The sequence below is a fragment of the Haliotis cracherodii genome, unplaced genomic scaffold (genome assembly GCF_022045235.1).
Source record: "Haliotis cracherodii isolate W230 unplaced genomic scaffold, xgHalCrac1.p SCAF_5, whole genome shotgun sequence".
Taxonomy (NCBI): domain Eukaryota; kingdom Metazoa; phylum Mollusca; class Gastropoda; order Lepetellida; family Haliotidae; genus Haliotis; species Haliotis cracherodii.
The window spans coordinates 35,077,012-35,091,702 of record NW_027266308.1 but is presented as its reverse complement, the minus strand read 5'-3'; the positions used below and the strand labels follow the sequence as shown (position 1 = coordinate 35,091,702).

General features: G+C 43.5%; 1 protein-coding gene across 2 annotated transcripts; it reads left to right on the top strand.

Moving 5' to 3' along the window:
• The first annotated feature begins 230 nt into the window (after positions 1-230).
• On the top strand, positions 231-14,124 carry LOC139444355 (serine/threonine-protein kinase VRK1-like). Of its 2 annotated transcripts, none has more exons than XM_071225295.1 (11): positions 231-307; positions 876-944; positions 1,264-1,395; positions 2,127-2,176; positions 3,869-3,938; positions 4,911-5,104; positions 6,813-6,920; positions 8,312-8,441; positions 9,339-9,459; positions 9,955-10,025; positions 12,069-14,123. In XM_071225295.1, exons 2-11 carry the CDS (start codon positions 911-913, stop codon positions 12,848-12,850), a joined length of 1,692 nt encoding a protein of 563 aa, XP_071081396.1. In that variant the 5' UTR covers positions 231-307; positions 876-910; the 3' UTR covers positions 12,851-14,123. The 2 variants fall into 2 exon arrangements, with proteins under 2 accessions (XP_071081396.1, XP_071081397.1); XM_071225296.1 differs by having other exon boundaries at positions 286-355; positions 12,069-14,124.
• The last annotated feature ends 567 nt before the right edge of the window (positions 14,125-14,691 follow it).

Below are 14,691 nucleotides of genomic sequence, written 5' to 3'. Positions count from 1 at the left end.
TGGTCTTGTGTATGAAAAACGACACAATAAACATGTTATTCGCCGAATCGTACTTTCGCTTTCTCAAAACGAATTATTTGAATTATTTTCACTTTCAAGACGGCAAGTTTAGGTGGTAAATTGACGTCATCTTTAAATAAAATCCGGATACTCCAGTGAGCCTACACGTTGCTAGACAGCAGCCGAGTCTCTCTCGAGCTATTCACGATGTGTTACATGACGCTCCCGTGGCTATATCGAAAATAGGTGACACCCGGAAGTTCGCTTTCATTACATATGGCGGACAAACCTAACATTCGCAACGGCAGTAAGTGGCTCAGGCAGGGATTTTATCACTGACGAGTACATTCAAGGGGTGTGATTACTTTTGCATATGTTAAAGTAGCTAAACGAACTAAAACCCAAGATCGATGTATAATTTACAAATCACAGATCGCTTGTGGACTCCTTTGCCTTCTACGTGTCAGCTAGCATGGCGTATGGCTAGGCCAGATATTAGGCTACAGATTATTTATAATCTCTATATGTCCCAGGGTTCAAAGTTATTGTGTGGACAGGCTGTTGACAAACATATGTCATCATTATACATACACACACGTTAGTATGCAGAATAATAGCTCGGGCACATTTTCGGTCCTTCGTGTTTTGGTAAAAATAGTGCAGGCATTTCTTCTGTTAACTTCAGTCCACCTAGATTCTCTCTTTGTGTAATCCACTATTAACCGCTAAATTACTGCATTTTTTTTTACTGACATCAGGGGTAACCTATAAGCTGTTGTACCGCTGTACATTAAGCGGATGTAAAACTGTTTTTTATCGTCAAGCGTCATGCAGTTATGCCTTGCAATATATCGGATTTATTTGTTTTCTTTCAGCACTATACATGCGACGTTAATACCAAGACACAGATATGAAACGACGACTCCCCAAAAGCAAAAAAGCTGGTTCGTGTCTATTGATCCCAATTTACGATTATCAATTACTGTTTACATATATATCCTGACGATAGTTATCTCAGGCGCCGCAACTGTGCAGAGTTGCGCCCCCTAGCCTGGCTAGCTTGGTGTCGCTGGTAGATCTAGTGTTCGAATCTTCGATTCATCCGGCTACGATATCCAAAGTTTGTCAGCATGATGATAGATAATGTTATTTTTACTGTTTTCTTTGGACTTAAACCGAACTCACTTATTCACAGATCGCATTTCATGGTCGCAGTTAATTATTAGGCCTATGTGGATTAATAATAATTAATATACTTGACAGAGCTCGTGAAACCTCCCAAGACAAAAAAGACGGAGCCCCTCCTGACGGGAGAGGTACTCCAAGACACACTGGGAAAGAAATGGCGACTCGCATCTGTGCTGGCTGAAGGCCACGTGGGACCTATATACGCAGGTAGTTACTCGCTGAAATTTATCCCATGCTTTTGTTTAAGAATTTAAATCTTTTCTGCATGTTTAATTTGATCTGAAAACCATACTGATTTCACAGCAACATCTGGTAAAAATACATACATGAGCTCGGAACAATTGAGCCAGTGAACTTGAAAGATAATAGAACTCAGATGTCATCCCAGCGTGGATTGTTGTACACAACAGCCAAAATGCATGCAATAAGTCTGTTCGTGACCTAGTTGGTCGTGTCATCGTACCCCAACGGCAGAGGTCGTTTTTCATGCTGTCAGCCACTTGTGTTCCTGATCTAGATCTGCTTATTTACAGGCTGTCTTAATATAATGTAATGTGAATTGCGCCGCAAAAGAAAATGCAGTTTATACATCATAAAATACCTACTTCACTCACTGCTCATTAGTGTGTAGTCTGACATTGGGCCCGTGTTTTTTGACGTTATGGACACGTCACCTGTTATGAGATACTCATTGATGTGATGCAGGAAATATCGCCGATAATACCCGTATTAAATACATCACCATCGAATAACAATTTGTTTTATTTTTTGCCACCATCAAACATGGGTGTATACTTTCTTTTGCCCAGCGTCATTTACTTGAATTAACAGTATATGAACAGTATATCGTGATTTGTAATTTTTTGCCGTGGAAATCAATTTGAAGCCCCGATCTCAGATGTATTATATTTATAATGCAATGCACATTCTTTTCTCAGCAACATCAGATGCTGCTGGGTCAAACGCGGAAGAAGACGTCGTGAAAATAGTGAGATGTTTAAAATTTACCATTTTACAGTAGCTATAAAAATGTTGTTTTCTTTCCTTAAGTACGAAGATAGTTTTGTGTAATACACTAAATATGTCCTCAGGGTCATTCCCAGGAATGTCCGTAATATAGTGTTACCATGACAATTCGACGGTGTAGGCGTCTTAAACTAGCAGTTGGTGTCGTTTAAACACTTTATGCTGATGGTGCATATTTGTTGATTCAAGATGTGGTTGGTGTGTGTTATATTATTCACAATTATTGCTTGACATATACATTCTTTAGATTGGCTGTGGGCTGCTAGTCCAAACATTAGGCCAAAATATTTTAGTTATATGATTCTCAGTATGCATATACATATAAACATGTATATGTTGTATATTTCAAGATGAGTGAGTTAGTGAGTTTGGTTTAACACCGCTTTTAACAGTATTCCAGTTATATCACGGCGTGTCAGCTTAATGTGTGAGGAAAGCCCGAAGTGATGCAGGTCTCAGACGTTTAGCACTTCGGTGAAACCCAGGAGCACGGGTATGGTGCTGACAAACCTAGAAACATAATCGGGGCGAACCGGGATTCGAACCCACAGTCATAGGTTTCTGGCGTGTCCAAGGGACGCAACTCTGCACAGCGAATCACGGCGCCTTAGACGACTGGGCCCCCGTTCCCCCTATTTCAAGATGAATAGAAATAATATTATGTCTGTCAAGCTTGAATGACAAGTGAGTGAATTTACATGCAAGAATAAAGCGCAATGTACAACTCTCTTATTTGAACTTAGTGGGGTGGTGGGGTAGTCTAGTAGTTAAAGCATTCGCTCGTCACCCCCAAGACCTGTGTTCGAACTTCACATGGGTACAATGTGTGAAGGCAATTTCTGGTGTCCCCTGCGGTGATACTGCTGGAATATTGCTAAAAGGGGATGTAAAACCATACTCACTCACTCACTTGAACTTAGACATGGCCCCAAGTATTATCTGAAGCGGTGGCACCCCATGTTATATATATTTACATATGATTCATATATTAGTGACAACCATATTTTCAGATCCTGCATTTAACCAAAAGGTTTTTTAGATATTTGTCTCAACGATTTAAAATTTCTGGACATTGTGTCTTCAAATTTATGTTGATCTATACATTGCCTTGTTCTATGAAGCTGTTATCTTCAATCACGTGAGATGAACAGATTCAGCGTTTCTTCGTATCAAATATTTCTCAATTTGATTCTGTTTCGAAATAATATAATCGTGATACACATCGTATAGTGTATATGGTATAGCGTATTGTGCTACGTATCAACAGAGTACAAAATATGTCGTGATACGCATCATATAGAGTACAAAATATGCCGTCGTGATACACATCGTATAGAGTACAAAATATGCCGCGATACGCATCGTATAGTGTACAAAATATCTTGATAGGCATCGTATTGTGTACAAAATATCGTGATACGCATCGTAGAGTGTACACAATATCTTGATAGGCATCGTAAAGTGTACAAAATATCTCGATACGCATCGTGTTGTGTACAAAATACTTGTTAACGAACTCCTGATCGCGACATTAACAAAAAATGAATGTTTCAGACACCTCGTATAAGTTTAAGAAGAGGGCACGCAAGCATGCATTGCCTTGTATCATTATGTAGCAAGCATTTGTGACATTGTGACATTGTCTGTTTTTCAGGAAAATAAAAGTAGTGGCCACCTGTTCAATGAACACGCCGTTTACCAGGGGATGGGTGTTGCCAAGATAGGTCAGTAGACGTAGTTATTCCTTCAGTAAACAGTTGAACCTCGTTAAACACTAAGGATAATTACCTTTCAGGGTTGATGAAATATTAACTTTTCTCTATCAATGACTGGAAGATGATCCTTGAATACACAATATATATATAATCACAAATCAGTTGACAAAGTAAACGTTTAGGACGTTCAGTAAAACCTTCTTAACTTAACGAGCAGCTATAATGTCAGTGTTCGAGTGATGACATGATAATTGAGGCATGGACGCATGTTTCAGGTTCACAATAAACGAAGTGATGCTGTGAGTGAGTGAGTGAGTGAGTTGGGTTTAACGCCGCTTTTAACAATATTCCAGTTATATCACGGCGTGTCAGCTTAATGTGGGAGGAAAGCCCGAAGTGATACAGGTCTCAGACGTTTACCACCTCGGTGAAACCCAGGAGCACGGGTATGGGGCTGACAAACCTAGAAACATAATCGGGGCGAACCGGGATTCGAACCCACAATCATAGGTTTCTGGCGTGCCCAAGGGACGCAACTCTGCACAGCGAATCGCGGCGCCTTAGACGACTGGGCCACCCGTGCCCCCCAAGTGATGCTGTGAGCTAAATGACTCTGACTAGTGCACGATCTATAAAACAAAAGAACGTTGTATCAGCTATCTTACATTTGTGTGGACCCGTGAAGATCCGGGTTAGAATAGGTCTTCAGCAACCCATGCTTGCTTCAAAAGGCGACTATGCTTGTCGTAAGAGGCGACTAACGGGATTGGGTGGTCAGACTGGCTGACTTGGTTGATGCATGTCATCGTATCCCATGCTCATGATGTCAATTACTGAATGGTCTGGTCCAGGCTCGATTATTTACAGACCGGCGTCATATAGCTGGAATATTGTTGAGTGCGGCGTTAAACAACAAACAAACGCGCGCGTGCGTGCGTGCGTGCGTTCGTTCGTACAGTTATATGGTTGTCGATATTACAGCGAAGAAGTGGACTAAGGACAGGGGCCTGACCCACCTCGGAATCCCTGTTCCCCGGGGGCAGGGGACGCATAACTACGAGGGTGAGGCTTACAGGTTTCTGGTGTTGCCGCGGCTGGGGACTGACCTTGGCACGATCCTGGGGACAGGTCGGACGCTGGCGCTGAAGGACGTATCGGACATGGCCTTAGCTCTGGTACAATATACAATACCTTTAGATACACTTCCCCCCATCCTTCAGGGATTACTGAAGATCTGGGATAGAATAGGTCTTCAGCAACTTTTGGTTGCCGTAAAATGCGACTATGCTTTTCTTAAGAGGCGACTAACGGGATCGGGTGGTCAGACTCACTGACTTGGTTGACACATGTCATCGTATCCCAATCGCGTAGATCGATGAGCATGACGTCTATCACTGGATTGTCTGGTCCAGATTCGATTATTTACAGACCGCCGTCAAATAGCTGGCATATTGCTGAGTGCGGCGTTTAACAACAAACAAAACTGGTCAGAATACAGGGCTCGTTTTAGCAATATAAAACATGCACAAGTGCAACCTCTTAAAAAGGCAACCTTATGTTTATGTCTTCGTTCACCAACTGCATGTATAAAGATTCAAATTTGTGTTTGACTAACCCTTACCTGTCCTCACAAAGTCAACCTTTGAACACTCTCAGTACCCCTAATGTTTATTTACCATACTACATCCCAATCCCTGTGTTAGTGCAATTTGTAGCTCTAGCTTGGGCATGACGTCATCAAACCGTGGGTACTTCAAGATTATGCGCACGTTCCAATTACGTTTTATGCGTCATTAATTTTGTGACACTGGCAGCTGACCGGCCTGTGTTTCAAATTTATGGGACCAGGATGCATCCAGGTTTTTTGTTTCTTGCAACGAGGTTTTTGTGTCAACATGCACCTGGGTCAAGCAACCAAGTTTCTTAACGCGAGCCCTATTGAATATATCCTCGGTACATCACGCCTGACGTAAAGACTAATACAGTTGGGGTCGGGTGGTTGGACAATGTGACTTGGTTGAAACTGTTTCACTATGCCCCTATGGCGTGGATTGTTGCGCTCGTGCCTGATGCAGACTCCATTATTACAGGTCCATGTGGAATATTGTTGACAGCAGCGTTATACAGCACTATTTGACTAACAGACCATTATGCCACGTACAGCATACTAGTCATATTCTCCCCTGACTTTGGGGATATATACAATGAAGCGCAATCACCTATGCAAGTCGACCCGTGAAGATCCGGGGTAGAATTGGTCTTCAGCAAACATACTTTCCGTAAAAAGGCGACTGTTTGTAAGCGGCGACTGAGGGGATCGGGTGGTTGATAAAGGTCATCATATCCCAAGTGTGTGGATCGATGCTCATGATGTCAGTCACTGGATTGTCTGGTCCAGACGCGATAATCTACAGATCAATTATCATTTAGCTGGAATATGCGGCGTTAAGCAACAAACAAGCAAATCCGTGCAGGTCACACATTGTAACCACCCGATCCTCTTATTAGTCGGCTGTTGGGACAGGCATGGGGGATTTCCCTCGCCATATATGTACACGTATATCGTAGGGTGAAAGTGCTCGACAAAACAAGTAGATTTCAAAGTTGCTAGGGAGCATTTGGTTTCTATTTGTTTCCTTGATCTGTTTGGGCTTTCCTTCCACGTCACGCGGACTCGCTGGGATAGCTATTTCTGTTCAAAGCTGCAATAAATCAAAATTACTCACTCACTGCAGATGTATGTTGTCATTGACAACTTTAGATATATTACACCGCGTTTTCATAAATTTAAATTCAACATTCGAAGTCAAAATGAGACATACCCTCCTTAAATTATCTTCAATAAACACAATAACTCATCTTCCTCACCCCCGCTTTCTGTAGATCGACTGTCTAGAGTTCGTCCACGAACATGACTACGTGCACGGTGACATCAATCCTGCCAACATCATCGTCGACGACAGCAAAGGAGACTCTGACAAACAGAAAACGGTAATTGTAAAGCTCCATCAATGAACAACTAAGAGCCATGTGCAGTACTCATAATCAACATGTAGGGTGTGTCGTTGCAGATCTGAACTATAATGTTTATAATCTCTTTATAAATGCAACTCTTGTATGCAGTGCGGGTTATAGATACATTTGTGTATACGTGTGATCTCGAGAACAAGTTTCTTAAGGTAAACTGGGACTTAATTACGTAAATGGAAGACGTGTTGTAGTACTCTATTAAAGAAATAAACGACGAGTGTAAGTTTTTTTATAGTACAATAAAACACTGCAGGGAGAATACACCACGAGGGACGCAGCTAGCTACGCGATAAATCGCAAAGAACAAAGAAGAACGAAGAGTGTTTTTATTTCACGATAAAACAATGTTCTATTATGTCATTTCTGGAGATTCGAACATGCCCTCGCAACTTGATGACGTCGTAAACTAGAGGACGTTATGTTTGAGAAGGAAGTGTCTATAGTGAGTTGTTCCCCATAGATGTAGCTGGGCAACGTAGATATACGCAATGACCAAAGGATCGGACCCAAAGTGGGAGAATTATAACAATCGGTATTGGGAGAAAACTGCAGATATTCGATGTGAAAATTGAGAGGATATCCAGGAAGTTCCAATCTTAACCCGTTGTTCATAATATGGACCTGTTTCGACATTGCCGAGGTCGGATTTGCATTCAGGGAGTCATCGTTATTTAAATACGGCTAAATATTTTTTAAAGGTAGAACTGTTTATTAACATATCTCATGTAAGAAATAAGCGACTCGTAATCGACTATCCCAGGACAGAATCATTCTTAGAGTGAAATGGGGAGTGATTTAACCCTGTCACACCTGCATTGCCGAGATCGGATTGGGTTCAGAGAGTCCTAAATATTAATTACGTGTAATTATTTTTAAAGTTTGTAAATTCTGCTAACATCCTTAAAGAGGCTATATATAATGACTATATCGCTTTTAAGAAAGAAAGGACTCTTGGTCGTTGTTTATCGTAAACTAAGACCCGTGAAGACCCGTAGATAGAAAAGGTCTTCCGCAACCCATGCTTGTCGTAAAAGGCGACTATGCTTGTCGTAAGAGGCGACTAACAGGATCTGGTGGACAGGCTCCCTGACTTGTTGATGCATGTCATCGTATCCCAATTGCGTAGATCGATGCTCATATCAATCACTGGATTGTCTGGTCCAGACACGATTATTTACAGACCGCTGTCATATAGCTGGAATATTGCTGACTGCGGCGTTAAACAAACAAACAAGTCGATGTCATATAACTCTACTATTGCTGGGTTATCATAAACCACAGTCACATCCGACTAGTAGTCAATTTTACATAATATGAGAATGAACGTTGCCAGTACTGCTTGTCGTCCCCAGGTGCACCTCGTGGACTACGGCCTGGCCAAGAAGTATAGGGTAGGCGGCAAGCATAAGCCGTACGAGGAAAGCAAGTTCCTACCTGACTGCCCCACCTTGTACATGAGCACTGATGCCCACAGGGGAGCCGGTAAGCTGGGACTAAGCTGTATATAATCACCCCAGTGAAACTCCGCGTTAGAATTAGTCTACAGCAACCTTTGTCGTAAGAGGCGACTAAGGGGATCGGGTGGTCACGTTGGTTGATGCATGTCATCGTATCCAAAATGCGTAGATCGACGCTCACAAAATCGATCACTGGATTGTATGGTCCTGACTCGATTATTTACAGACCGCCGACATGTTGCCTGGTGCGGCGTAGGACAACAAACTGTCCAATGAGCAGATGGGTCAATGCATAGAAGTGACGATTTAAGTTTAAACCATGTTGATGAACAAGAGTCAATTTATCGTTCCACCCCGATTATTCATGATAAACTATATGCACTTCCCTGGATGATTAAGTAAGGAATTAAATATAAATTTCTTATTTACACATTATTAATTCCATGCTGTCTAATGTATCTTGAATAATACGAAGATACCAATCAAATGTACAATTATTGTTTATCGATCTGTTGATATCACGTCTCAAACCTTTAGGGCGTTTGTTCTGGATACAATATATAAACTGACTACAGTTGGCGTTAGCCCCGAACCATTTTTCTGGTATTAATGTTACCAGGCAATCTGCGGCTACAACTCGTGCCGCGTCATACCAAAAGATGGCTCGGAGTCCGCATGTTAAGTCTGAGTGTGGTATCTAGGTTAAACTGGCATATCTCAGTAAGCTATCACTATAAAACCAGCATAAGTCCGGATTTTTCCATAAATGCTCTAAGTCTCGTGGAAGGTTCGCGACGTACGTCGTTCATCCACTCAGGACATTTGTAATAACTCATATCTCGTTGGTTATTCTCTAAATATATCACGAAACAGTTTTCCCTGACAAAACTGATCCCTGCAGTATCCATTGATCTGTGAACAGCCCAGTCACGACGTGGCGACCTGGAGATGTTGGGCTACTGTCTGCTGCAGTGGCTGTGTGGCAGATTACCCTGGGAGGACAAACTCTCAGACAAAAAATACGTCAGAGATTCAAAAATAAAGTAAGATATCTACATATAATTTCATTTTAAGATGCATATTCATAGATACCGCTACACCCATATTGTTTTGCGATGTTAAAGATCATGTATGAAAAATGACCATGACTTCACTGCTTAACCCATAGGTTTGTTTAATTGTTGTTTAACGCCGCACTCAGCAATATTCCAGCTATATGATGGCAGTCTGTAAATAGTCGAGTCTGGACCAGACACTCCAATAATTGACATCATGAGCATCGATCAACGCAAATTGGATACGATGACATGCATCAACCAAGTCAGCGAGCCTGACCACACGATCCCGTTAGTCGCCTCTAACGACAAGCATGGTCGTCTCTTACTACAAGCATGGATTGTTTAAGACCTATTCTACCCCCGATCTTCACGGGTCAGGTTTCTATGTACAACATGGTGCTCTTACATTTGATTACTGCTGAAACGTACATCCATATGTTGGATTTATTACTGTTATATATACTCTTATATTGGTTTCAGGTACAAAGAGGACATCACTTCAAACGTACACTCGGACACACTTTCATCGACGGATGACTCACAGGAAAGAGGTACAAACTGTTGTGGTGCTTCAGTACATATGTGATACTCACATTGGCTTGTAAACTAAAAATGAGCAGCACTTTCGGTGTCATAGTACTTCACCGATCAAATTAGCGCAAGATATATGGTCACTACCGTTGTCATGGTAGTACATAAAAGGATAGTACTATGACACCCACCGGTTAAGATCTGGGATAGAATAGGTTTTCAGCAACCAATGCTTGCCGTAAAAGGCGACTGTGCTTGACGTAAGAGGCGACTAGTGGGATCCGGTCGTCAGGCTCGCTGACTTGGTTGATGCATGTTATCGTATCCCAATCGCGTAGACCGATGATCATGACGTTATTCACAAGACTGTCTGGTCCAGGCTCGACTATTTACAGACCGCCGTCATATAGCTGGATTATTGCTGAGTGCAGCGTTAAACAACAAACAAACTATGACACCGATAGTGACCATGTATCTTGCTGTTTTGGGTTACAAGCCTCTGTGGTTGGACTAAATCATCACCATCGTCAGGTGGCTCACTGAGGTTGTGTTGGCGGCGTACCTCCGCTGGTTGCGGGCTGGAATCTCTTATTCACCTTTGATTGTTGTCTCAGTACTGTGCAGGCTGTAAACATCTACGACCAGTATCACTTTGTGGTTGGTTTATTATTGTAAAGCGGTCTGAAGTACAACATCGATCTCGCGACAACGTCAATGCCATCATCACCTTACTATTGACAATACACCAATAGTTTGGAGTTTTACGCTGCCGTTGTCACTTTGACAGCTATATAACGGCGCCCTGTAATTAATCGTGTCTGGGCGAGGCACTCCGACCTGTAAATAACCGTGTCTGGGCTAGGCATACCGACCTGCAGATAATCGTGTCTCACCGAGGCACTCCGACCTGTAAATAACCGTGTCTGGGCGAGTCATACCGACCTGCAGATAACCATGTCAGGGCGAGGCATACCGACCTGCAGATAACCGTGTCTAGGCGAGGCATACCGATCTGCAGATAACCATGTCAGGGCGAGGCATACCGACCTGCAGATAACCGTGTCTAGGCGAGGCATACCGACCTACAGATAACCGTGTCTGGGCGAGGCATACCGACCTGCAGATACCGTGTCTCGGCGAGGCATACCGACCTGCAGATACCGTGTCTGGGCGAGGCACACCGACCTGCAGATAACCGTGTCTCGGCGAGACACACCGACCTGCAGATAACCGTGTCTGGGCGAGGCATACCGACCTGCAGATAACCGTGTCTGGGCGAGGCATACCGACCTGCAGATACCGTGTCTGGGCGAAGCATACCGACCTGCAGATACCGTGTCTGGGCGAGGAATACCGTGTCAGGGCGAGGCATACCGCCCTGCAGATAACCATGTCTAGGCGAGGCACACCGACCTGCAGATAACCGTGTCTCGGCGAGACACACCGACCTGCTGCTAACCGTATCTGGGCGAGGCATACCGACCTGCAGATAACCGTGTCTGGGCGAGGCATACCGACCTGCAGATACCGTGTCTGGGCGAGGCATACCGACATGCAGATACCGTGTCAGGGCGAGGCATACCGCCCTGCAGGTAACCATGTCTCGGCGAGGCATACGACCTGCAGATAATTGCGTCTCACCGAGGCATACCGACCTGCAGATAACCGTGTCTGGGCGAGGCATACCGACCTGCAGATACCGTGTCAGGGCGAGGCATACCGCCCTGCAGGTAACCATGTCTAGGCGAGGCATACGACCTGCAGATAACCGTGTCTGGGCTAACGCAAATCAGTGTTCGATAATCAACACCCCACGTGGTCGTAAATATCAGTTGAGCATGTATCGTATCACAATTAAGTGACCGATCGCCGCTTCAAACAGTATTTCATATATATTACTGCTTAATGAAGGAGGAAAGCTGATATTAAAGCGAGTCGTAGACATTTTTCACTTTGGTCGATATTCAAGGGTTATTGTCAGACCGAATTTAGGATTTAAACCCACGCTCATCGGACCCTGATAGGGAAATGTTGCAAGGTAATGGTTTGTTTTTTTGTTCCAGTGGTGTTGTCGTCCTACTTCCAATATGTCTCTGCTCTTGACTATGAGGAGGAGCCCAAGTACGACACTCTGAAGAAACTTCTACAGGTTGGTCTGACTGAGCCAAGGAAACAGATGACGACAGCTCCTTCTCCAAAATTGAAGGGCTCTAAAGTCCGACACACAGACTCGGAACCTCCAGACGTTCCCGATAAAACTAAACCACGTGCAGGCGTGAAAACAACCAAGGCTGGTAAAAGCAAAGCTGCCGGCGCTGCCGAATCAAAGGAAGCGCAGGTCGCCGGCCCTGTAATAAGTTCAAACGTGAAATCTCCAAGGAAAGTTTCCCTTGTTACGAGTCAAACGAATCCTAAAATGACAGAGACCATTAGTGAACCCGCTGTCAAAAGTGGAAGGGGTAGGGGTGACACAGGTGAAAAATCTAACACGTCTAAACCTTTTCCACAAGATGGCATGAAAAAGAGGCTCCCCACGACGATTACGTTGAATGTTGGAGGTACAGAGTATGTGACATCTTTGATGACCCTTGACAAGTTCCCGTCCAGACTGGCCTTTATTGCTAGGGAAGCTGCAGAGCATCAAGACATCCATTTCATTGATCGTGATCCGACATTATTCCCTTACATTCTTAACTTCCTGCGCGACGACGGGCAGACGACTCTCCCAGAGACCGAACAGGACCTGAGGAAACTGCGTCAGGAAGCTCACTACTTTGGCCTTACAAGATTGACAGACAAGCTCGACAGTCTTTTATTTGGTCCGTACAGGAATCTTAGACATTGAAGTATTAGTATACATGTTCAGCACACACACACACACACACACACACACACACACACACACACACACACACACACACCTCTTCCACAGATACATCACCCAGTTTTTGTGAAGTTATTGCCACGCTCGGAGAAACAATGAATCCTGATTATACTGCTCGGCTTTCCAGTCCCTAGGGATACTTCAATATTTCATACAACATTGATGTTAATCTTGATGTTAGCGGGGCGGTCGGGTAGCCTAGTGGTTAAATCGTTTGCTCGTCACGCCGAAGACCCAGGTTCGAATCCCGACATGGGTGCAATGTCTGGTGTCCCCCGCCGTGATATTGCTGGAATATTGCTAGAAGCGGCGAAAAACACATACTCACTCACTCACTTGATGTTAGCGTGCCCACTGAAATCGTCCGGATTAGCGAATCCTGTTTCTTGTATATTGTTATTGTATATTGTCCATGTAAGTGTTACCAGCAGCTATCGGCGGAAAAGGGTATCATTTGAAAAGGTAGATGATACATGTTGGAGACCGCCTCCGTGGTCTAGTGGTAAAGCGTCCGCCGTGAGAGCGGAAATTTCGGGGTTTCGATCCCCGGCCACGTCATACCAAAAGACGTTAAAAGATGGTACTTGTTGTTACCCTGTCTTGCGCTCGGCATTAAGGGGCTAAAACAAGGACTTGTCGGCTCGGAGTCAGTACACTGTGTCTGAATGGGGTCATGTTAAACTGCGGCATGGTATCTCACTGGGCTAGCACTATAAATCGGCATCAGTCCGGACTAGTACAAGCAGCCACACACACAGAGACACACACGTGCATGCACGTCGCTATATAAGTGCAATAATCTTGGACGCGACCTTAACCCCCATTTTATCTCACCTGATACATGTTGGAAATATGTTGTTGGTCATCATCAAGGTCATCAACATCATCATCATCATCCTGAACTACAGTAACATCTTCATTTTTAACACAAACTCATGAATCACAGCTCTGCGTGTTGACGGCCTGGCTCTCTTTTTATTTTATTTTTTAACCTCTTGTCCTGCTACTGCTTATTCTGTTGCCATGTATTTGCCCTCTGAAATATTATTTTTTGTATCGGATATTGTTTTCATGTTGCTGTATTACATATGATTGATGCAAACCTTATAGATTATGATCAACATAGTACGAGCAGAATTCCCTTTGTCGTGAAACCTGACTGTTCTTCGTGTTCCATGTTTTTATTGACTCCTTCTTCACGGATTTTCAATAAATTTTACGAAAATCTTAATTCTCGTTGATTCATCTTACAAGTGCAGTGTACTCTAGTGTAATTGATTCGTGAACCCCTCCATTTTGGGAGCAGGTTCATCTGTGAACATTAGTGAAGTAGATGCGTATTTGAGTGAATTAGTTTGGGTTTTATAATAAAACACGCCTGAACTCTCTTGGTCCAACCCGTCTGCCCAAGGCAAGAGCGTCCACTAGTCTATTTATCAAAGTCAAGTTTCCAGAAGCTAAAGGCTTGTGGAAAAAAAACGCTTGCCTCGGGAAGATGGGTCTAACCGCCATGCCCACTAATTCGCCGATCCCCCACCCCACCCCATCCCCCACCCCCATCCCACCCCCCCAAAAAAATACATGGGAATTTCTTCTCAGAATAGGAAAAGCAATGGGTTTTGTCATCCCACCTACCAGAATTAACGTCAATGTAAAAAATCCTCATTTACTGTCGCCATCAATGTAAATGAATTGTTTCAAATACAATAAACTAAAACCTGCTTAAAAGGAAAATCTTTTAAAAACATTTCCAAAAAACAATGAATAATGACGAAAACATTTGAAATTATGTTTTTGACCTA